This window comes from Chiloscyllium punctatum, chromosome 48 (assembly GCF_047496795.1).
Source record: "Chiloscyllium punctatum isolate Juve2018m chromosome 48, sChiPun1.3, whole genome shotgun sequence".
NCBI lineage: Eukaryota > Metazoa > Chordata > Chondrichthyes > Orectolobiformes > Hemiscylliidae > Chiloscyllium > Chiloscyllium punctatum.
In genome coordinates this window covers 25,547,299-25,572,877 of record NC_092786.1, presented here as the reverse complement: position 1 = coordinate 25,572,877, position 25,579 = coordinate 25,547,299, and the positions used below count along the sequence as shown (strand labels likewise).

Genomic DNA, 25,579 nt, shown 5'->3' with positions numbered 1-25,579 from the left:
TTATAGTCTTAGCCAGCAATTGAATAGTGTTGACAGGGCTTAACTGTGGAGGATGGGCAACACGGTGGCCCACTGGTTAGCGCTGCCTCACAAGGTCCAAGTTTGCAATATACTGAGTGTTTTGTTGAATGTAAACTGTAGTATTATAGCAGCTCTTAAAAGCTTCAGTTTCCATTAAAAAAGTAAGTGTAGTATTGTTAGAGGAGTAGAGAATAGGGAAATTGCTTCAAGGATATGCTGAAATGCAACATCGGCATCATCTCCTGGGAGACCATCTTTCTGGATCAAACAGGTTGAGTCAGAGTCTGTGGGAAGGGAGCACATCATTTTCAGACCCAGCAATAACAAAATGAAGTAGAAGAGCAAGAGTGACAAAAAGAGCAAACCATGACCTGAACTAATAAAACAAAGTTGAACATCCCACTTGACAACAAATGCCCTCCATGCCATAAAGACTGCAATTCTCGAAATTGCCTCCTCTATCATCCTCAGATTCATGACAGGACATTGGTTAGGCCACTGTTAGAATAATCCTATGTTGTGAAACTTGAAAGGGTTCAGAAAAAACTTACAAGGATGTTGCCAGGGTTGGAGGGTTTGAGCTATAGGGAGAGGCTGAACAGGCTGGGGCTGTTTTCCCTGGAGCGTCAGAGGCTGAGGGGTGATCTTGTAGAGGTTTGCGAAATCATGAGGGGCATGGATAGGGTAAATAGACAAAGTCTTTTCCCAAGGGTCGGGGGGTCCGGAACTAGAGGGCATAGGTTTAGGGTGAAAGGGGAAAGATATAAAAGAGACCTAAGGGGCAACTTTTTCACACACAGGGTAGTACATGTATGGAATGAGCTACCAGAGGAAGTGGTGGAGGCTGGTACAATTCTAACACTTAAGAGGCATTTGGATGGGTATATGAATAGGAAGGGTTTGGAGGGATATGGGCTTGGTGCTGGCAGATGGGACTAGATTGGGTTGGGATATCTGGTCAGCATGGATGGGTTGGACTGAAGGGTCTGTTTCCGTGCTGTACATCTCTATGACTCTATGAGCTCATGCTGCAGCTGTACAAAACTCTGGTGTGGCCACATTTTGAGTATTTGTGTACAATTCTGGTCACCACATTATAGGAAGAATGTGGAAGCTTTGGAAAGGGTTCAGACGAGATTTACTCGGATGTTGCTTAGTATGGAGGGAAGGTGTTACAAGGAAAGGCTGTGGGACATCAGGCTATTTTTGTTAGAGTGAAGAAGGTTGAGAGGTGACTTAATTAAGACATACAAGATAATCAGAGGGTCAACATGAGATCAATTGTTAAAGTTCACTTGAGAATGTAACTCTTAAAAAAAGGTTTTGCGATTTACATATGAAAGAATTGAAACCAATATGGTCATTCTAAAAGATGAGAGACTTAACAAACAATCCAGGTCTTTTTCAATGTATAATTTCAGTTACATCACACTGTAAACCTTTGCTATAAATTCTGTTTCTTCCAATCTTATTCTCCACAACCACCTGATGAAGGAGCAGTGCTCCAAAAGCTAGTGCTTCCAAATAAACCTGTTGGACTATAACTTGGTGTTGTGTGATTTTTAACCAGGATTGGAGGATTTGAGCTATAGGGAGAGGCTGAAAAGGCTGGAGCTATTTTCCCTGGAGCGTTGAAGGCTTGAGGGGTGAGCTTACAGAAGTTTATAAAATCATGAGGGGCATGGATAGGGTATAGACAAGGTCTTTTTCCTGGCGTGAAGGAGTCCAAAACTGGAGTGTATAGGTTTAAGGTGAGAGGGGAAAAATTTAAAAGAGACCTAAGGGGCAACTTTTTCACACAGAAGGTGATGCGTGTATGGACTAAGCTGCCAAAGGAAGTGGTGGAAGCTGGTACAATTGCAACACTTAAAAGGCGTCTGATGGATATATGAATAGGGAGGGTTTAGAGGGATATGGGTCAAATTCTGGCAAATGGGACTAGATTAAATTAGGCGAGTATCACAGCAGAAATCAGAGATGAAATAACTGATGGATCACCCAGTGAGGCTTTGTGGATGCAGCTAAGAAATAAGAAAGGGATGGTGATGTTATTGGGGTTGTACCAAAGGTCCTCAAATAGTCAATGGGAATTAGAGGAACAAATATGCAGGGATACTGGGGAGATTGTAGGGGCAATAGGGTTGTCATAGTAGGGGATTTTAATTTTCCTAACATAGACTAGAACTGCCAGAGCGTTAAGGGCTTAGTTGGGGTGGAATTTGTTAAGTACATTTAGGAAAGTTTCATCAAGCAGTATTCTGGAACAGTACTCTGGAAGGGGCAAAACATGACCTACTCTTGGTAAAGGTGACGGAGGTGACAGTGGGGGAGCATTTTGGGACCAGTGACCATAATTTTAAAATAGTTATGAAGAGGGACAAAACTGGTCCACAGATGCAAGTTCTAAATTGGGACAAGGCAAATTTTGATAGAATTAGACAGGAACTTGCAGGGGCTGATTGGAGTTGTTTGTTTGCAAGCAAAGGGACCTCTGGCAAGTGGGAGGCCTTTAAAAGTGAGGTAGCTAGAGTTCAAACTCTATATGTTCCTGTGAGGGTGAAGGGCAAGGTTGGCAGGAATAGGGAACCCTGAATGGTAAGAAATGCTGAGATTTTAACCAGAAAAAAGAAGGTGTGGCTCAGGTACAGCGCGATGGGATCAAGGGAATCCCTGGAGGTATACAGGGAATACAGGATTTTACTGAAGAAGGAAATCGGAATGGTGAAAAGAAGGCATGAGATAGCCTTGGCTGAGAAGATTAGGGTGAATCCAAAGAGGTACTTTAAGTATATTAAAGGAAAATGAATAACTTGAGAGAGAATAGGGCCCCTCAAGGACCAGAGTGGATGTGTATGTGTAGAACCACAGGGGATGGGTGAGGTTCTCAATGAATATTTCTCCTTTGTGTTTGCCATGGAGAAAGACATGAAGACTTGGGAACTTGAGGAAGTTAGTTGTGATATCTTGGGAACAGGAGAGGAGGTGTTGGATGTATTGGAATGTATGGAAGTGGATAAATCTCCTGGTCCTGACCAGACATATTCAAGAACACTGCAAGAGGCTAGAGAAAAAATTACAGGTGTGGGTGATATTTTTGCATCATCGTTAGCCATGGGTGAGGTCCCACAAGATTAGAGAGTAGCGAATGTTTTTCCATTATTCAAGAAGAGCTGCAAAACAAAGCCTGGGAACTATAGTTTATTATACATCAATAAACTTAACATCTGTGATGAGTAACTTACTTGAGAAGATTCTGAGGGATAAGACATACATGCATTTGGAAAGACAGGGTTTGATTAGGAGTAGTCAGCATGGCTTTGTGAATGGGATATCATACCTCGCAAATTTGTTAGAGTTCTTTGGTAAAGTGATTAGGAAGATTGACAAGGGCAGAGCGGTAGTCTATATGGATTTCAGTAAGGCCTTTGATAAGGTTCCACATGGTAGGCTGCTCTGAAAGGTTAGATTGCGTGAATTCCAGGGTAAACTGGGAAATTGGATGCACAGTTGGCTTGATAATAGAAGGCAGAGGGCAATAGTGGAAGATGCTTGTCAGACTGGAGACCTGTGACTAGTGGAGTGCCTCAGGGGTCGGTGCTAGGCCCATGACTGTTCGTTATCGAGATCAATGATTTAGATGAGAACATACAAGGCATGACACTAAAATAGGCGGTATCACAGACAGTGAGGAAGGTTATCAGAAATTGCAGCAGGACCTTGATCAGCTGGGGAAGTAGGCCGAGAAATGGTAAATGGAGTTTAAAAAAGATAAGTGTGAGGTGTTGTATTTTGGAAAGTCAAATCAAGGTAGAAGTTTCACGGTGAATGGTAGGGCCTTAAGGAGTGTAGTGAAACAGAGGGACCTTGGGGTTCAGGTTCACAGTTCTCTGAAACTGAAGTCACAGGTAGACAGGGCAGTGAGGAAGGCTTTTGGCACACTGGCCTTCATTAGTTAGGACATTGAGTATAGAAGTTGGGAAGTTATGTTGCAGTTGTGCAGGATGTTAGTGAAGCCACACTTGGAGTATTGCGTTCAGTTTTGGTTACCTTGTTAGAGGAAGGATGTCATTAAACTGGAAAGAGGGAAGAGGAAATTTACAAAGATGTTGCCAGGACTCAAGAGTCTGAGTTATAGGGCGAGATTGGACAAGCTGGGTCTTCTTTCTTTAGAGTGTAGGAGACTGAGGGGGAACACCTTATAGAGGTGGATAAGATCATTAGAGGCATGGATAGGGTGAATGCGCTCAGTCTATTTCCCAGGGTTGAGGAATCAAGGACTAGACGGCATCAGTTTAAGGTTAGAGGGGAAAGAAATAAAAGTGAGCCTGAGGGGCAATCTTTTCACACAGTGTGCTACGCATATGGAATGAGCTGCCAGTGGAAGTGGTGGAGGTTGGTACATTAATAACATTTTAGAGGCATTTAGACAAATACATGGATAGGAAAGGTTTAGAAGGACATGAGCCAAGTATAAGGAAATGGGGTTAGAGTGGATGGACATTTTGGTCGACATGGACCAGTTTGGGCCAAAGAGCCCTTTTCTGTGTTTTAAGAGTCATTGTTCGACATAGAGTCAGAGAGATGTACAGCACATTAACAAGCATATCGGTCCAACTCATCTATGCTGACCAGATATAGAGTCATAGAGTCCTACATTATTAGATACACCATAGATAGCATCCTATCCAGATGGATCACAGCTCAATATGGCAAATGCTCTGCCTAAAGCTGTGAGAAAGTACAGAAGGTTGTGAACATAGCCTAGTCCATCACAGAACCAGCCCTCCATCCATTCACTTTGTCTAAACTTCCCACTGTCTAGGGATAGTAGCCAACATTATCAAAGACCCCTCCCACCCTGGTTCTACTCTCTTCTCTTCCACTGTCTTCCATTTGGCAGATGATACAAAAGTTTGAAAACATGAACCAAGAGATTCAAGACAGCTTCTTCCCCGCGGTTATCAGACTTTTGAATAGACCTCTCATATATTAAATTTCAACTTTCTCGGCACCGTCTCTAGCTCTAACACGATATTCTGCATTCTGTTCTATTACCCTGACGTATTTAAATAAGCTATGATTTGCCTGGATAGCACACGAAACAAGACTTTTCATTGTATGTGGCAATAATAAATCAAATCAAATGAATTCAAATCTGATCTATTAACCAAAGGATGAGTACCTGAAGGTTTCCTGCTGGAAGAGGTGTTGGTTTCCAGGTATTGTGTACAGATCATTGCATGATAGGTTCAGAGAGCTGTGTTAACTATCTAGTCAAGAGGAGAGATGGCCATGCTTAGTTTATCACAGGCACTTTCCTGATCTTTCTTTTATGGAAACAACTGAATTATTAGGTTAAAGATTTGTTCAGTTTTCATTTCATTTTCTTTACCTTGCTTTTCATCTTCTCTTGGCAGTCTTCTCTTCCTTATATTACCTGGATTTCCTGGGTAGACTCCAATTTTTGTACATCTGAATTAACTTCATTAGGTTTCTCAATTATTTTGTCTGTTGCTCATCTTGGCATTGAAACTCCATAATTATCAGTGGCCTCCAATTCTGGCAACTTTCAATCCCTGTAGTGGTAACCTTCTACTAATACAGAAATGCAAATACCTTCTTCAGAAATGTTCAGAAGGTCTGTATTTCAATAATCATACCCATCAGTTTCGAGGCCTAGTGTTGTTAATCCTGAGACAGCATCAGTGTTCTGGGGATATGGGTTTATATCCGGCCATGGCAGATCTTGGGAACTGAATTCAATTAAAATCTGGAATTTAGAGTCTATTGATGATCATTAGAAAAAAAAAGAACCACCGAAAAGTGACAAGTAATGTTCACGCCACACAAAAGCCAGGCAAGGACCGTCGTCAATAAGAGACAAACTAAATGTTGCTTCTCATCCTTCAGTGACCTTGCCTTCACTGAATCCCTCATTATCAGCATCGCAGGGTTACCATTGACCAGAGATTGAACTGAACTTGTGAAATAAATAGTGACTACAAGTGCAGGTCAGAGGTAGAAATCCTGCAGCAAGTAATTCACCTATTGACTCCTCAAAGCTTGTACAGCACCTATAAGGCACATGTTAGGAGTGTGATGGACCACTACCCACTTGCCTCGAACAACACCCAAAGAACTTGACACCATCCAGGAGCAGCAGATATTAACATCTGCAAAATGCACTTCAAAGGCTCACCAAGACTCCTTAGACAGCCCCTTTCAAACCCACAACCAACTCTATCTCAAAGGACAAGGAAAAATGGGAACATCACCACCTACAAATTCCCCTCCAAGCCACTCACTGTTCTAATTAAGAAATATAACATTGATCCTTGTGTGCTACTCAGTCAAATTCCTGAAATTCCCACCTTAATGGCATTGTGGGTCTACCTCCAGTACATGGACTGCAGCGGTTCAAGAAGGCAACGCACCATCACCTTCTGAAAGGCAGCTAGGATGGGCAATAAAGCCCAACAAAAAAAAGTAAGTGCAGATCAAATGTATTTTCTTGTCTAAATTCACTTAACCACGTCAGACACTCTCAATAGACAATAGACAATAGACAATAGATGCAGGAATAGGCCATTCAGCCCTTCGAGCCTGCACCGCCATTCAATATGATCATGGCTGATCATTCCCAATCAGTATCCTGTTCCTGCCTTATCTCCATAACCCTTGACTCCACTATCTTTAAGAGCTCTATCCAACTCTTTCTTAAATGAATTCAGAGATTGGGCCTCCACTGCCTTCTGGGGCAGAGCATTCCACACAGCCACCACTCTCTGGGTGAAGTAGTTTCTCCTCATTTCTGTCCTAAATGGTCTACCCCGTATTTTTAAGTTGTGTCCTCTGGTTCGGCACTCCCCCATCAGCGGAAATATGTTTCCTCCTGCCAGAGTGTCCAATCCTTTCATAATCCTATACGTTTCAATCAGATCCCCTCTCAGTCTTCTAAACTCAAGGGTATACAAGCCCAGTCGCTTCAGTCTTTCCGTTTAAGGAAATCCTGCCATTCCAGGAATTGACCTCGTGAACCTACGCTGCACTCCCTCAATAGTCAGAATGTCTTTCCTCAAATTTGGAGACCAGAACTGTACACAGTACTCCAGGTGTGGTCTCACCAGGGCCCTGTACAGCTGCAGAAGCACCTCCCTGTATTCCCGGGTTTGGGCATGATATTCACCAGTTTAGTTCTGCCTTCTTGTGCTTAGTGAGTTTGCAATTTTAAGGAAGAACATGATTTCACTTTTTTTTGTTAGAAATAGATTTCAAACCAATGTAGATTAAAAATTGTTCAATGATTGAATCAGCAATAATCTCATTTAATGTTGGAACCTGCATCAAAGGCTGAATGGCATACTCATATTCCTATATTCATTCCATATATATTTCCCTTTTGATCTCTCATTCCATGGAGAAACATCTCCAGACTCTCACCATCAAACTCTTTTCCATCCCTCTGTACTGCATTAACTTGCCAAATTAAAATGCACAGAGAGGTTCTGCTTTTATTTGAGCTTTTGAACAGAATTAACTTCATTTGGAGAATAATAAACACTACTTAAAGTTCAAATGAGCACAGTCTCACTAGCTGCCCCATTACTGAGCACTGAAACATGAAAAGCTCCCAGCAGGATTGCAATTTAGTGTGTGTATCAAACAGTGAACCAGTTAACACACAATCACAATTAATTCCAATGTAGGACACCCAAGGAAGCCACTTCCAAGCTGCATTGTAATGCAGAGAACCCACAATAGCAGTACTAAGGATAAGCCTTCAATTGAAGGATTATGCCGAGCTCAGTAGTGTCATTTGTAATTTTGGATTCCTTCTTGGGATCTATGCTTCGCTACATTCAGAAGTACAGCACTATTTAATGACTCAATGTCATTTGCTGCTTTTGATGCATAATTTATTGCTTGGGTCAAAAGTTTTGTAGGTTTGAATACAATCCATAGCTGTGTAAGGTCTGTGTGGGTTGTGGATTGAACATGCTGTTTGGAACTTGAAACCTGTTTCTGTGAAAGGGTCACTCGATCCAAACTCTTTTGTCGGCAGGTGCTGCCGGACCTGCTGAGCTTTTCCAGCAATTTCTGTTTTTGATCCTCATGGCTGAGTAAGACGGTTGAGTCTCACAACAGTATTTATCATATGATGTGGGATTATACTCCAGTGCAGAATTTGAAGAGTGTTGCTCTGTCAAAAGGTGCTGCCTTTCAGATGTGATCGGGTTTCGCTGGGTTAGGAAAGAATCAGATCCGGGTAAATTGAGATCAAAGATTTGCCGGCAAAATGCCAACAAGGTGCTATTTCAGGTAGAGTTGACTTTCATTCGCATGAGGAGAAATGATATGCAGCCAAATTCAGAGCTCCTTGAGGGTTGAAAGACTTTGAGAGTGAAGTGCAGCAAAGAATGGGGATCAGTGAGAGAAGTCTGGTTGGTAATGCAAGTGAGAACCAGATTGAATATAAATAGTTCAATAGGGAAATGAAAAGGAAGTAAGAGAATGAGTTTGAAGTTAAACAGTTTATTTTGAGGTGAAGCAGTTTAGATGATAGGAATATAATTGAACCACAGCTGGCACAGTCACACAATCCCCAATTTAAAATAAATACACTGTCATTTACATAGTCGTTCTAACAAAGTAAAACATTGCACCAAGCCAATTAGATGTATTAGGATTAGGAAGAAAAGCTTGATGAAAGAGATGCATTTTGAGGGAGACTTCAAGACTAAAAGAGAGTGGCAGCTGGAGGCGCAGGCACGACTGGCAGAGCAACCGAAACCTGACCCCTGGAGGAGAAAGCTGTAATTACGTTAGCTACAGTCAGGGCTGTTCAAGATCTGTTGCATTTATGAATAATGTTAGTTGATTCAAATTTACTTTTTTTAACTCTATTGTTCCTTTGTAAATATGAAAACTATTTCCAGCTAGAGTTGCATAATGTGAATAACCTAAGTTGTGATCTGACTTTGCTGATCAGAAATGCCTGTTTCCTTTTCAGATGATCCCTGCACTTTGTATTGCTCCTCTTTTGGGAAAGAGTCCCCTGTCCTGGTAGCTGAGAGAGTTCTTGACGGGACTCCTTGTGGGCCATATGAGACAGACCTTTGTGTGAATGGCAAGTGTAAGGTAAGTTCCAACTATCAGTAAAGCCCAACAAAGAGGAGAAATACAGTTATTGTAGGAGCTTCCATAATAAAGCAAACAAACAAGTATATGTGTAAAAGTCACATTGAGTCCCACAAAGTGTGTTGCCTCTTTGATGCCAGAGCTAATGATGTCAAAGAGAGTGTAGAATATTCTTGAGGGAATAAAGGTACGCTAGAAATTTTATGTATTGGGTACATTTGTGATCCCAGTTGACGTTATTCCTGGAAAAGTCAGATCCCGGACTGAAATCTGGCTGGAAAGGTCACATTTTGTTTCGGTTTGAACAAGGTGTCTCTCACTGAAATATAAGCACACACTGTTGCAGATTTGGTTTTACTAATAAACAGAAGTTTATTAAGCAAGGAAATGAAGGCAAAATAAAATAAACCAGGCCATTTACTTCTAACGAGGAGAAAGTGAGGACTGCAGATGCTGGAGATCAGAGCTGAAAATGTGTTGCTGGAAAAGCGCAGCAGGTCAGGCAGCATCCAAGGAGCAGGAGAATTGACGTTGCGGGCATGAGCCATTCCTGAAGAATTAGGTTAGGGTGAATTAGCCATGCTAAATTGCCCATAGTGTTCAGGGATGTGCAAATTAGGTGCATTAGTCGGGGGGTAAATGTAGAGTAGTAGGGGAATGGGTCTGGGTGAATTACTCTTCAGAGGGTCGGTGTGGACTTGTTGGGCCCAAGGTCCTGTTTCCACACTGTAGGGGTTAACATAGAACATACAACATAGAAAAATACAGCGCAGTACAGGCCCTTCAGCCCTTGATGTTGCACCAACTGAAGCCTACCTAACCTACACTAGCCCAATAACCTCCATATGCTTGTCCAATGCCCGCTTAAATGACCATAAAGAGGGAGAGTCCACCACCGCTACTGGCAGGGCATTCCATGAACCCACAACCCGCTGAGTAAAAAATCTACCCCTAACATCTGTCCTATACCTACCACCCCTTAATTTAAAGCTGTGTCCCCTAGTAACAGCTGACTCCATACGCGGAAAAAGGTTCTCACCGTCAACCCTATAACCCTATCTAAACCCCTAATCATCTTGTACACCTCTATCAAATCTCCCCTAAACCTTCTTTTCTCCAATGAGAACAGCCCCAAGTGCCTCAGCCTTTCCTCATACGATCTTCCTACCATGCCAGGCAACATCCTGGTAAACCTCCTCTGCACCCGTTCCAGTGCCTCCACCTCCTTCCTGTAGTATGACGACCAAAACTGCACACAATACTCAGATGAGGCCGCACCAGAGTCTTATACAACTGCAACATGACCTCAGGACTCCGGAACTCAATTCCTCTACCAATAAAGCCCAGTACACCATATGCCTTCTTCACAGCACTATTTACCTGGGTGGCAACTTTCAGAGATCTGTGTACATGGACACCAAAATCCCTCTGCTCATCCACACTACCAAGTAGTCTACCATTAGCCCAGTAATCCATCTTCTTGTTACTCCTACCATATAAGAGTTCTGTGATAGTTCTTCCTGAAGCTATCATACACTTTTCAAAGTGAAAAACACAAATGATATTAAAAATATGTAAGTCACTCAGTCTACATCACAGTACCAACAAAATAGAGAAAGGCAATATTTAAGTAGATTTTCAGGCATAAGAGAGGAAGTCAATTTAGAATCTTGAATAGAGTCGTCACTAAAACTGCCAGCTCGAATAGAAATTGGGAGGTTTGAAGGATCAGTGCATGACTTGAGGCATGTTGCAGGAATGAGGCCTTTAGATTCTTGGGACAATACAAACAGTTCTGGGGGCAAAAGGCACCCATTCAAAAGGGACACATTATATTGCAATAGGACCAGGATTAATGTTCCTGGGGGAAGTTAATTTGAGTGGCTGAAGAGTGTTTAAATTGACAAATAGATAGGCACAAGCGTATAGAAATAGAGAAAAAGGTATAAAGTGTATCAGAGAATGATTGTTAGTTAGTACTGGAGAAAGGTTACAGTGTCCCATATAATCACATAAAATGTGATGAATGAAATGCACACTGATTGGTCGAATTAAATCGGTAGAGGCACTCTTGAAGAGCAGTTCACAGTACTCATCCATGATAACTTTCTTGAACAGCATGGTACCAAACCTACAAGGCAGCATGCAGTCTTAGGTTTGGTCCTGTGTAATGAGACAGGTAAAATTAATGATCTCGTAGTTAAGGATCCTCTCAGAAAGAGTGATCACAGTATGATCAAATTTCGGTGCAAATGGAAAGTGAAATAGTATCATCTAAAACCCAGGGTGTTATGCTTAAACAAGGAAGACTATGATGGGATGAGGAAGGAGTTGGCTAAATTAGACTGGGACACAAGTTATATGGTGGTACAGTTGAGGAACAGTGGAGGACTTTCAAAGAGATTTTTCACAGTGCTCAAGGAAAGTATATTCCAGTCAAAAACAAGGATAGCAATGGTAAGAAGAGCCAGCCTGGGATAACCAGGGAAATAAAGGAAGGGATCCAATTAAAAGTTCAGGCTTACAAAGTAGCCAAGATTAATAGGAAACAGGAAGATTGAGAAAACTTTAAAAAGCAACAACAAACCATGAAGCAAGCAATAAAGAAAGGAAAGGTAGATTATCAATGCAAACTAGCACAGAATATAAAAACAGGTAGGAGAAGTTTTTATAAATATATAAATGGAAAAGGGTAACTAAAGTGGATGTAGATCCCTTGCAGGATGAGAAAGGGGAATTAATGTTGGGTATTGCTGAGACAGCTAAGGGGAAGCACAGCAGTTCAGGCAGCATCCGAGGAGCAGTAAAATCGACGTTTCAAGCAAAAGCCCTTCATCAGGAATACAGGAATATTCTGGTTTCCAGCATCTGCAGTCCTTGTTTTTACCTCATTGATTTTAATCCTACTGCGAATCCCCTTGCAAGGATGCCTGCCTTGAAGAAGTTTTTCTCCTCTTTCTACAAGAATCTCAGGGAGTCCCTCTCCCACTGCAACTCCCAGGTCATTTCCTCTGCCTTAAAAATTGGCCTGTATTCCTGATGAAGGGTTTTTCCTGAGACATCGATTTTACTGTTCCTCAGATGCTGCCTGAACTGCTGTGCTTTTCCAGCACCACTCTAATCTAGATTCTGGTTTCCAGCATCTGCAGTCATTGTTTTTACCTACCTGAAACAGCCAAGGACTTGAAAAACTATTTTGTGTCAGTCTTCACAGTGGAAGATGTGTCTAACCTGCCAAAGAATGATGTTAAGGATATGATGGGAGGTGAGGACCTCAATTCAATTGTTATCACTAAAGGAATAGTGTTGAGCAAACTGAAGTGTCTAAAGGTAGATAAGTCCCCTGGTCCTGATGGAATGTATCCCAGGATACTGAAAGAAATGGCGGAAGTTATAGTCAATGTGTTGGTAATTTACCAAAATTCAACTGGACTCCAGACAAGTCCTGTTGGATTGGAAGACAGCAAACGTCCCACTGTTGTATAAAAAAGCTAGGTAACTATAGGCCAGTTAGCTAAACACCTATAGTCGGGAAAACGCTGGACGTTATTATTAAAGAAGAAATAGTGAGACATCTGGATGGGAAGAGTTCCATCAGGCAGACATAGCATGGATTCAGAAAGGAAAGGTCATGTTTGTCAAACTTACTGGAGTTTATTGAGATATAACAAGTGCAGTGGGTAAAGGGGAACAGTTGGATGTTGTATACTTGGATTTCCAAAAGCGTTCGATAAGCTGGTGCACAAAAGACTCTCCCTGCAACTCCATGCATTCTTATCTTATGGGGATGTGCTAGCATGGATAGAGGACTGGTTAACCAATAGAAAGCAGAGAGTTGGGATAAATGAGTGTATGCTGAAAATGTGTTACTGGAAAAGCGCAGCAGGTCAGGCAGCATCCAAGGAACAGGAGAATCGACATTTTGGGCATTAGCCCTTCTTCAGGAATGAGGAAAGTGTGTCCAGCAGGCTAAGAAACGTCAATTCTCCTGCTCCTTGGATGCTGCCTTACCTGCTGCGCTTTTCCAGCAACACATTTTCAGCTCTGATCTCCAGCATCTGCAGTCCTCACTTTCTCCATAAATGAGTGTATCTCTGGTTGGAGATCAGTGGTGAGTGGGGTGCTGCAGGGATCGGTGTTGGCCCAACAGCTGTTCGTGATCTATATAAATGATTTGGAAGAGGAGACAGAGTGTATCATATCCAAGTTTGCTGATGACACTAAATTGAGTGGAAAGGCAAACTGTGCAGAGGATGGGGAGGGTCTGCAGAGAGATTTAGATGGGTTAAGTGAGTGGGCAAAGATGGAATTCAATGTTGGTAAATGTGAGATTATCCACTTTGGAAATAAAAGTAGTAGGTCAGTATTATTTAAATGGTGAAAGACTGCAGCTGTTGTACGGAGGGACTTAGAAGCGCTTGTACTTGAATCGCCGAAAGTTGATTTGCAGGTGCAACAGGTAATCAGGAAGGCAAACAGAATATTGGATTTCATTGCTAGAGGGATTGGATTTATGAGCAGGGAGGTTCTGCTGCAGTTATATAAGGTGTTGGTGAGGCCACACCTGGAGTATTGTGCGCAGTTCTGGTCTCCTTACTTGAGGAAGGATATACTGGTTTTGGAGGTGGTGCAGAGGAGGTTCACCAGGTTGATTCCGGAGATGAGGGTGTTACCCTGTGAGGAGAGGTGAGGTACACCCCCTGGGAGTGTACTCGCCAGAATTTAGAAGATTGAAAGGGGATCTTATGGAAACATACAAAATTATGAAAGAGATAGAGGCTGGAAAGTTGTTTCTACTGGTAATTGAGACTAGGACTTGGCCTCAAGACTAAGAGGAGTAGATTTAGGACAGAGATGAGGAAGAACTGCTTTTCCCAAAGAGTAGTGAATCTATGGAATTCTCTGCCCAAGGAAGCAGTCGAGGCTGCTTCATTAAATATATTCAAGACACAGTTGGATGGGTTTTTGCGTGGTAGGGAAATGAAGCATTACGGGGATAATGCAGGTAGGAAGACCTGAGATGATGGATCGATCAGCCATGATCTTAATGAATGGCAGAGCAGGCTCAATGGGCCAAGTGACCTACTCCTGCTTCTATTACAACGAAACTATGAAATCGGTATGTTGCAACACAAATGGCCACATTGGGATTCAAATGCAGTTACTCGGAACATTAGCCTGGGTCTCTGGATTATTAGTCCAATGACTTTCCCACTGCTCCACCATCTCACAAAAGGGGACTCAATAATGTTCCATCAGCTTTATAGACTAAAAGTGGAAAGTAAGAGGTGTAGTGGGTACTGTTAAGGACAAAGCGAGCATCGTATTAGTTCAGCGGTTAGCACTGCTGCCTCACAGTGCCAGAGATCCAAGGTTTGATTCCGTCTTGTGACCGTGTGTGTGTGGGGTTTGCATGTTCTCCCTGGGAGTGTCTGGGCTTCCTCCAGGTGCTCTGATTTTCTCCCACAGTCCAGGTGGATTGGCCATGCTAAATTGCCCATAGTGTTCAGGGATATGTAGGTTTGGTGGATTAACCATCTAGAAACTGAGAGTCTGGAAAGCAGTCTCTAGCAATGTTTTTGACTCTTAACTGACTTCTGAAATGGTCTAGCAAATCACTCTGTTGTATTACAATCATTAAAGTGTAGAGAAAAGATTGAAACTGGATGGATCACCAAGAATTAACTGAGACTGGGAAATAAAACTGGGAATCCCAGCCCTGAAGTCGACCATGCAAAATCTTCTTTAATTATGCTTGAGGGCTTATGCCAAAATTGGTAGTGCTGTCTCACAGACTAGACAAGCCACAGTTTCCTGTTGTCATCCTTTTAGAATCCTACCTTATAGATTTTGTTCCAGATTCCACCATTATTATCCCATAATATGTTTGGTCCCACCTGCAGGTGGCAGTACAGTGGTGTACAGTCAAGAGGAAATTGTCCTCGGTGTCTTCAACATTAATTCAGGATCCCATAAAGACTCATGGCATTTAGTAAAAGATGGGCAAGGAAACCTACTGATGATCACCACCGTGACTGATGAATCAGTAATCCTCCATGTTGAATGCCACTTGGAGAAGGACCGAGAGAGATGAAGGCAGAGAATGTACTCTGGGTGTGATTTCAAAGTCTATCACCAGAAGTGCCTGGGTAGTACCACTGCTGACCAAGCTGGTTGTCTGATAAGACACAGCCCTTAGAATGGCTTTGTGACAGATGGTGAAGGAACCAAGGGGGGATAAACATGCATGACCTGTACTCACCAAACTGCCTGCTGCAGATTCATCTGTCTATGACAGTACCAATAGCAGTGACAATCACAGTGATTGTGGAGATGACGTCCTGTCTTCATATTGAGGTAGACTTCTATTTTGTTGTGTGTCACCATGTTAAATGAGTTAGGTTTCACACATAACCAGCAATTCAAAACTTGAGTATTTATCTAGCACTTTAGGCGATCATCATCAGCAGAATCATGCTTCAAAACAATCTGCAACCTTATGTCACTCATTCTACAATTACCATCAACCTGGGAAATTATCCCTGGTTCAGTGAAGAGTGCAGGGGAACACGGCTGGTGCAGCACCAGGCATCCCTAAAAATGAGGTGTCAACCTGGTAAAGCTTGAATGCAGAACAACGTGAACATCAAACATGCAATAGGCAGGTCCACAACCAACAGATCAGATCTAAGCTCTGCAATCCTGTTGAGAATGGTGGTGGACAATTCAACAATTCAGGAGGAGGATACAACAAATGTCACATGTCTCCAATCTGAATTATGGAAGAGTCCAGCATATCATTGCAAAAGATAAGGTTGAAGTGTTTTGAGGAAATGGATTCCAAAGACTGTCAACTCTGAGTGGAAAAAAGTGGTTCCTCATCTCTGTCTTAAATGGGTGACCCCTTATTTTTCAACTATTATCTCTAGTTCTACATTCTCTCACAAGAAAAAACATCCTTTCGCTATCCGCTTGGTCAAATCCACTCAGGATCTCATATGTTTCAATTAAGTCATTGCTGATTCATCTCAACACAAGGGAATGCAGACCTTACCTGTCTAGCCTTCCCTCATGATGCAGTTGGCTCATTCCAGTTATTAATCTTGTAAATCTTCTCTTAACTGCTTCCGATGCATTAAAATCCTTCCCAAAGTACAGTGACTAGTATGAGACACAGTTTTCCAGATGCAGTCTCACCAGTGCCCTGTTTATCTGAAGATAACCTTCCTACTCCTGCATTCAATTCCCCCTCACAATAAAACATAACATTCAATCAGATTTCCTCATAATTTGCTGTACCTACCTACTAACCTTCTGTGATTCATACATTAGGACACCTAGAACTTTGCATGTCAGAGCTCTGCAACCTCTCGCGATGTAGAAAGTGAAAGACATATTTGAGAGTGTGGTTTAGCAAAGAACCTGGGATCTTGGGGTTCCACTACCAAAGCAATGACTACGAAAGTGGGGAAGTTACAGTAAACCTTTATAACACTGTGGCTAAACCCCACCTGATGAAAACAATAAGGGAAGAAAATAAAGCTTCTTGGTAAGATGCAGCAGAGATTTATAGCTCCTGGAATAGAGGATTTTAGTTACACTGTTAGGATGGAGAAGTTGGAGTTATTTCCTTGAAGCAAAAGAGATTGAGTGAAAATTAGATAAAGATGGTACAAGATTATGACACATTTAGATAAAGTAGACAGACAATCCTAAACCATTCTTATTAGCTCATAAAGGAAGGACTTGGAGGACACAGATTTAAGTGGCAAGAGATGCAGGGTGAATTTGAGAAGAACCTTTTTTACAAAGTGAGTTGTTACAAGCTGGAGCTTGCCTCCCACAAGGTTGGTAGATTTCAAAATGAAATTGAAGTGTCACTTGACTGAAATAAACTTAGCCAGGGACAGGTGTGGGCCTGACTGGATTGCTCCATGCAATGCCATGGACTCAATTGGTCAAATGGCTTCCTTCAGTGCAGAAAATGGCCATAAGCTAAATAATCATATAATCTGTTTCAGTGGTGCTGCTTAAGGGATAAATATTGATTAGGAAACCAGAGAGAGAGAGCATCCCTGTACTCCTCTAACTAATGTCACAGGATCTTCAGTATCTACCTGAAAAGTCTAATCTGAAAGACAACATCTTTGACAGTGTGGGGCATCACTTTGTACTGTTGTTGAGTGTCAGCCTGGAATTTGACTTCAGATGTCCAGAGTGGAAGTTGAACCCATAATCTTCCCCCAATCCTGAGGTGAGGGTGCTACCAATGAGTCATCACTGACAAATTGACTTTCAGGATCTTCTGTGAAATTAATTTGGGATGGTTTCAATTCTTTTTCTAAATAAGCAGATATTTGTATCACCAAACAATCTGTAAATTAGCATTTTGATGGACCACAAGATAGTTAGTGAAAGAAGTGAACAAAATGTCTTCCAGGTACAGGAGAGACTGTTCTGAGGAATGAGCTCATTGGATAGAATGAGAGAGCTTTGCTCATCACCTTGGGAAAGCTTAATGTTGATGCTGGACCAGCTCTTAAATGCATCATTAAAAATAAATCAGATTGATGTTGAAAACAGCTGTCAAAAAAAAATCTTGTTCATTCCTACTGAGCTGTTCAGTATGGACATGCCCAAGTGTGTGTGAAACAGCTTTATTATAACAGTCTGAATCTGCTCCAAACAGATTTGTCCTTCACTCTGGTAATCATCTTACTGATTATTGGACTACATTTTACTGGTCAAGTGCTGACCTAATTATCTTAGGATATGTATGTTGATTGTATGGAGCATTTATGGAGGCCAGGCTAATTATTTTCATTTATTTCAATACATCATGATAAAATATAATTCTAGATTCAGTCAGTAAAAAAAATTATGTTTAAAGGACATTATACTATTTTGTGTTATGTTTGAACTTTGGGATTGGAAATAACATTGTGGAGAAGGCTTTGTTTGAGCCAATAGCCTTTTTTTGTGTTGAAACAGGATGCCATAAGAACAGTCTGTCATCTTTTTATAAACTGAAATCTGCACCGTTTACCTTTCTCCTCTTTAATGAAGGATACAGTGGAAATGCATCACCCTGCATCCATAGAATTTGAACCAGAGGCTAATGGACGATAATGGGCTTGGCTCATAACCATAGGCATTTATGTACTTTGCTGGAACCAATTGAGTGGAATTTGTCTGCTTGGGAAGATTTAGGAAATGCTTAGAACTCTTTGAAATAACTTTGCGTGGGGCTATGTCTTTTTAACTGAGTTTTTGCATGGTACAAATGTCTAATAACTGGAAATCAAAGATAATTCAGAGAGGGAAATAATCCTCCTATTTAGTAACTGTGAAGTCTTTGTCATTGGTGCAAGATGTCAGTTTTACCCTATGGCCATGAATTTTTTTATGCATTCTTATCTCCACAACCAGGCTCTATTCTTATAGACTTGAGTGAACTGAGTTGAGATTTACAAACCCAGTCACCCCAAGAAAAATCACTCAGGTGTTTCAGTGCATTGTGACATTTCTGTAAAACTGATAAAGTTGCCTGACACACGTAGTAGCAGGAGTTGATGTTTTATAAAATAAATCAGTTTTTGTCTGAAATTTATTTTTGCCTGGTCAGATTCTGTTCTGCTAAATAACAGTGAGGCTAGGACATTATTATGGGTCACAGGCCCCATTGTAATCAAGTATTCTGTCCATGAAAAGGCCGAGATATCCGGAAACAGCACCAGGGGATTGCCTGTAATTAAATCTCACTGTGTTTTATTATGGAACCAATAATGCAGACACCTATTTGTTATTAACAGAAGATTGGCTGTGATGGAATCATTGGCTCAGCAGCCAAAGAGGACCGCTGTGGTATGTGTAACGGTGATGACAAGTCCTGCGAAATCATCAAAGGAGATTTCAATCAAAGCCGAGGAATGGGTGAGGCCAAATGACAGAGGCTCCTATAGCCAGCTTTTTATCTTCTTTTTGAAAATTTGACATAAAAGGGCTGTGTTTTTAAAATCCTTAGCATAATAAGGTGAAAACTGTTTGGATAACAGCAAATGTTTAAGATTAATTAGGACTACAGGCTGTTTTAGGAATTGTTTCCTCAGCAGATCAAACCTCTTTTGGTTTGTTTTTTGAATATCAAGCCTTCGCGTAGCTTAAAATTCTTGCCAACTGAATTAACTGTGATCATCATGTTAGATTTCTAAAATTGCAGCTAGTTTTCCTATTCACAGGTGGAGCAGAGCTGAATTTGCAGGAATTTCAGAAAGGATAATGGGCTGGAGTTTTCCAAATGGGCGGACCAGGTTCTGATCTGCACTTTTATGGTAGTCAGGAGCCAGGTAGTTAGGTAGTCATGAGAGAGTGTCTTCCTGGCTCTCCAAACACATCCAAGAGATGGTTTTGGGTATCATAAACACAGGACAGAGGTGAGGGCTCCACAGCATTGCCCTTGTATGTGGCTGTTCAGGAACAACAACAGTAGCCCAGCAAAATGTTAGTTTCCCCCTTTCTGCAAAAAGGTTTTGCTGGCCCTTGGCTTCTGGCTTTGAATGTCCTGAACTAATAACAGATGAAAGCACACCTCTGCAAATGGAACATCTGGAATACTGACAGTGTTCGGTGCAATGCTTGGAATTTTACCAGCCTTTTGGACATAAGCCAGGTCAGAGGTATGGTGGTAAAATATTGGTTGAAGGCATCAAGAGGGAAGCCTAATGTTTTCCAATCACCAGAAAAATATTCCAAGAGGTGGAAATGGCAGTGGGTTGACTCTCTGATGACTGGAAACAATGTGCGAATTAATCAATGGCCTAGTGGTATTATCGCAGGACTGTTAATCCAGAGACTCAGGAAATGTTCTGGGGACCTGGGTTCAAATCCTGCCATGGTAGATGGTGGAATTCAAATTCAATAAATATCTGGAATCTAGAATTTAATGATGACCATGAATGCATTGCCAAATGTCAGGAAAAACCCACCTAGCTCATTAATGTCCCTTAGGGAAGGAAACTGCCAACCTTACCTGGTCTTGCGTACATGTGACTCCAGACCCACTGCAATGTGGTTGACTCTTAACTGCCCTCTGGGCAATTAGTGATAGGCAATACATGCTGGCCTAGCCAGCAACGCTGTCATCGCATGAATGAATTTTAAAAGAAATTGAGTCATTGACTGTGCTTAAGACTCAGATAGGTAAGGAGGTCATAGGTTAGGAGGAAAAGGCAGGCAGATGAAGTTGAGAAACACATTTGATTGACTGTCAGCTGCTCTCTGGACAATTAGGGATGGGCAATAAATGCGGCCTAGCCAGTCACTGTCTCATCTCATCTTGTTACAGAATAAATTAAAAAAAAGGCATGATCAAATGTGGGACAGCCTCATTGGGTCTTATAGCCTAATTCTGGTCCTATATCTTATGGTCTTATTACCTATTAAGACCATTTGACAACCTAGCTGTCATTTTATTATGGCTAAGATGGCATCTGGAGAAGGGAGAGATGGGTTGGAGGTGTCCCCTTTGCTGCCAACTTGAATGCTGGGACTGAGGTAAGCACCCCTCAAGTTACTGGGCACTGCCTGGCATCTCAATGGGATACTCTGTCTCTCACCTTGCAGCCTCAATAGCAGCTACCCATCTCTGTTGCAGAGCTGATTGTTTGACAGTCTTTGCGGTTTTGCTGCTCGTTGGTGCAGATTCAAGTGCATTTTGCCCTCATGTCCAAACTTCACTCTTGCCTGTGTGACGATGCTGCTCCTTTAACAAGATTATGCTGTCCTTGGCCCTTTATTCAGAGAGGTCATAAAAGCAGCAATTCTGAAAGGTCTAAGTTTGAGTGGTGTAGGGCCAATTTGTTGATAGCTAACAGATCAGCAAAAGGCTTTCGAGTTTAAAAATAAAACACATGTACAATGAAAGGGGAGTGGCCAGTTCTCCCAGTTCAGCTTCTCTCTGGTTTGGTCTGGCTGTTCACTGAAAGCAGTCAGTCAGTTTTGAAGCTGCTGTATGCAAAGACCTTGATCAGCTGGGGAAGTGGGCTGAGAAATGGCAAATGGAATTTAAAATAAATGTGTGAGGTGTTGCACTTTGGAAAGTCAAATCAGGTCGGGGTTTCATGGTGAATGGTAGGGCCTTAAGGAGTCTAGTGAAATAGAGGGACCTTGGAGTTCAGGTTCACAGTTCTTTGAAAGTGGAATCACAGGTAGACAAAGGGCAGAGAAGAAGGCTTTTGGCACATCAGTCAGGGCATTGAATATAGAAGTTGGGAAGTTATATCGCAGTAGTACAGGATATTGGTGAGGCTGCATTTGGAGTACTGTGTTTAGTTTTGGGCATCTTGCTATAGGAAGGATGTTATTAAACTGGAAAGGGTGCAGAAGAAATTTATCAGGATGTTGCCAAGAATCAAAGGTCTGAGTTATAGGGAGAAGTTGGACAAGCTAGGACTTTTTTCTTTAGAGCATAGGAGACTGAGGGGGGATCTTGTATAAGATCCAGAGAGGCATGGATAGGGTGAATGCAGGCATTCTTTTTCCCAGGGTTGGGGAATCGAGGACTAGAGGGCATCAATTTAAGGTTAGCGGTGATATAATAAAAGGGAAACTGAGGGACAACTGGGTGGTATGCATATGGATTGAGCTGCCAGCAGAAGTGGTTGAGGGGTACATTAACAACATTTAAAAGGCACTCGGACAAATACATGGTTAGGAAAGGTTCAGAAGGATATGAGCCAAGTGCAGGGAAATGGGGTTACCGTGGATGGACATTTTGGTTGGTGTGGACCAGTTTGGGCTGAAGGGCCTGTCTCTGTGCTGTAGGACTCTATGAATCTATGTTGGGTGAATTAGCCATGGGAGGTGCAGGGTTTCAGGGATAGGCTAAAGGGGTGAGTCTGGGTGAGATGCTCTTCATAGATTTGGTGTGAACTTGGGCTGAATGGCCAGTTTCCACACTGCAGGAATTCTATGGACTGAAATGGATTGAGGATGATCAGCCATGATCATAATGAATGGTGCTGCTGGCTCGAAGGGCAGAATGGCCTATTCCTGCACCTATTAACTATTGAAATGCTCTATGATTAAGCAGGCATAGACTGTGGAAATCGAATATTCACCTTCTGTAGTGTAAATAATCCAAATGGACTAACCAAAAAAGTACTTCCAATTGTCAGTTGGTGTGGCTTTCTGCATGACGCAACAGTTGGATTTCATGGAGTAGCTTGGAAATTTTGCAGACACACTCATATGTTATCTTCTGGCATGAAGGGGGCAGATAGGAGACACAAATGCTGTCCCATTCTAGAACCAAGCTAGTTTAACTTATTATATGCGGCCCAGTGAATCTATATTTAATCTCGAATTGACCTCCCAAACACAATCCACTTACTTCACATCTCTGTTCCCTACAAAAATTCTGGGAAATATTTTCCAATCTTTATGCAATATATCATGTCTTCTAAATTTATGACATTTACCTGTGATTGTGATGTAGGTGCCTGGATGTGGAGTAGATCTTTATAAGTTTGGAAATGAGAGACTGTTGTCAATAAAAGTGACAGCCAAGCTCTTGCGCTGCCAGTAAAAAAAACTGGGTGATGACACTAACAAGGATCCAGTTACTGATCACAGATTTGACCATTTTCCCTACAGTTGACATCAAGATAATTGTTCCATGATTTCTCTCTTCGGGGATTAAAATTATTTTTTAAGAAACCAAAAGAACTGCAGGTGCAGTAAATCAGAACCAGAAATTGCTGAAAAAGCTCAACAGTTCTGGCAGCATCTGTGAAAAGAGGTGACCCTTTCTCAGAACCCCCAGAATATATTTTGTTCTTTTTAAAGGGTATGTAAGCTGTTCTAGAATTTCAGGAATTCTGAATGTTCAAAACTAATGTCCCTACAGCCACCTCTTAAGTTAGGGTACAGCTCACCAAAGGGATTTGTCAACTTTCCCAATAATCCCATTAATTTATTTGTATTTCATAAGAACTTGGGAACTGGGAAGCAATTGAGCCCCTCAAGATTACTCAGTCATATGATATAATAACAGTTGATTTCATCTTAGCCTCAACTCCAGTTTCCTGTTTTTTGCATGCTCTCCAATTCTCTTCAACCCATTACTAATTAAAAAATCTGTCTTCAACTCCTCTTTAAACGTACTCAATATTTCTCCATACTTTTGCTATAATTTATTAAGTGTCTCAGTCACATAAGATCCTTCACTGCTGTTTCTGGTATTTTCCTTTCTGACGTTTACTATGTTCCTAAGTGGTGCTATGAAGCGAAGTCCACCCCCCCACCCTGAAACTGAAACAGCCAGAGAGGTTGGCCTCACCTCATAATCTATTAAAAGAAGTGTGAATAGTAATATAACCTACCTCAATCCTCCAATCTGTTATAAAGGAGGGATTAAATTAAATGAAATTCTTTCACTCACTCTATAACCAACAAGTAACAATTTATTTATCTAACTCCAACAGTGAACAAATTAACAGAACCACTAACAAACCAAACAATTCCCTGCTAACTACTAACTTTTCCCTAATAAAATGTCTTCCAGAATGCTCCGCACTATCTCTACTGATCTTTTTTCAGGAACACCTGTCTCTATCAAATCCTTGTGTCAGGAATACAGCTAAGAGTGTTGCTGTACCTTTAGTCAGATGATTACTCTGAGAACTGACAAACTTAATCTCTTCAGATGGCAGTTTGCTCTCTGTCAATTTTCAAGTGCCCTCTTTTATACCCTTGATGACCTATTAAGATTGGTTCTAGGTTGTCAAAACCATCAGATTTAAATTTAATTGGTCCTTAGTCTCCGCATGCCTAATATAAATTAATTGGCTAAATTTTAAAATCTATTGTCTTGGTAAAAATGCTGCTTTGCCTGCTAACAGTATAGCCTTTTGCTACAAATATTTCAATTTGAGCAGCTGCAAATTGGCAAGCTGCTGCCCACAGGCATTCATTTTTAAATTTCTAAGCATAGAAAAAAAAATCTTTTAAAAGGGATCAAGCAGTCTGCGCGCCCCCCCCCCCCCCCCCAATCATTTTACAAACATCAAATTTGAACATCCTGCCTTCCAATGCTCTGCCCAACTTTGCAACAGTAGGAAGAATGAGGGTAGGCAATATAATCTAAATTATACCATTTTACAGAAAGCGCAGAAGCAAAATATTTGCAGGTGCAGGTACATAAATCTGTGAAGGCTGCAGAACAAATCATAGGCTATTTATTAAAAAAAAATTAAGATGCTTGGGTCTATTAACAGAGTACAAGAGTGAGGAAATAATTCTCATCCTCGATGAAGAACCAGTTAGTTCTCAGCTGTTGTATTATTCTGTACGACGTGTTTAAGTTTGGGTACGATTTCAGTCCTTTGGAAAGACGTAGATGGGACTTACCAGAATGATACTAGGAAATTGTACGTTATGTAGAGAGAATGGACAAGTTGGTTTGTTGGTCCTTAGAACAGAGAAGGTTAAAAAGAGATCTACTGGAACTGTTAAAAATCATGAAGACTGGAGGAACATTCGACAAAAACAAGCTGTTTTTTTGTGGCTTATGGCATAGATTTAAAAGGATTTGCAAAAAACCTGGAGGTACTTTGAAGAAATTCTTTTCTGCCACAAGTTCTTTGGAGTGAACTGATAAGTTGGTGAGATCAGATCAGATGGTAACTTTCAAAAGGGAACTGCATAAATATTATACAGAAAAGACTGACAGGTGTAGGAAAGATCAGAAGAATGTAGCCTGTTGGACAGCTCTATCAAACAGCTGGTGGAGGGCCAAATGGTTTATTTCTGTTTTTGATCATTTAAGGATTTGGTTTAGCTTATTGAATATTGAAAGTAATCAGCTGCTGGTATAAATATTAAACTACTTTGAAGGAAAATGACAAAAATAGTTGAACACTGAAATAACTTCATAGAGACCAATAACCTGTCACCAAGTCACCCTTTATTTGCACATGCCTATAGCATTATCTCACACAGAGTCAGCCACAGAGTGTCAGTATCTCTGACACTCATCCTTGTTTTTCCGTTTTTTTTTTCCTTTTTTGAAACAGAAAACACAGTCAGATAAATAGCTGCAGGCTGATATCAGGGAACAACCCTGGGAAAGGCTAGCTGGTTTGATCCACACATCCTTTTTATATGTCAGCCAGGGCTCACTGATTGGCCAAATTAACAGCTCCAATCTGAGGTCCAGTTGGCTGACCTCATTACAATCACTACAAGCAGCAACTGAATATAAACCTAACACAATCTTTACTGGACTGAATCACAATGAATCTATTGATACTCCAGCACTTGTTCAGCTCCTGTAGCTTGGCTGATTTTGACATTATCAAGTTGACTTGAATTTGTAAAATGAAATTATGGAAAAAATATTGTAACTTCAACTGAGAGCTTT

General features: G+C 41.4%; 1 protein-coding gene across 1 annotated transcript in view; it reads left to right on the top strand.

Moving 5' to 3' along the window:
• The window catches only part of adamts17 (ADAM metallopeptidase with thrombospondin type 1 motif, 17), a 669,321-nt gene that overhangs the window by 395,909 nt on the left and 247,833 nt on the right, over positions 1–25,579 (top strand). Inside the window, exons 14-15 of the mRNA XM_072564884.1 lie at positions 9,032–9,159; positions 18,972–19,092. Of these exons, the coding sequence (XP_072420985.1) occupies positions 9,032–9,159; positions 18,972–19,092 (249 nt within the window). The remainder of the gene's footprint in view (positions 1–9,031; positions 9,160–18,971; positions 19,093–25,579) is intronic.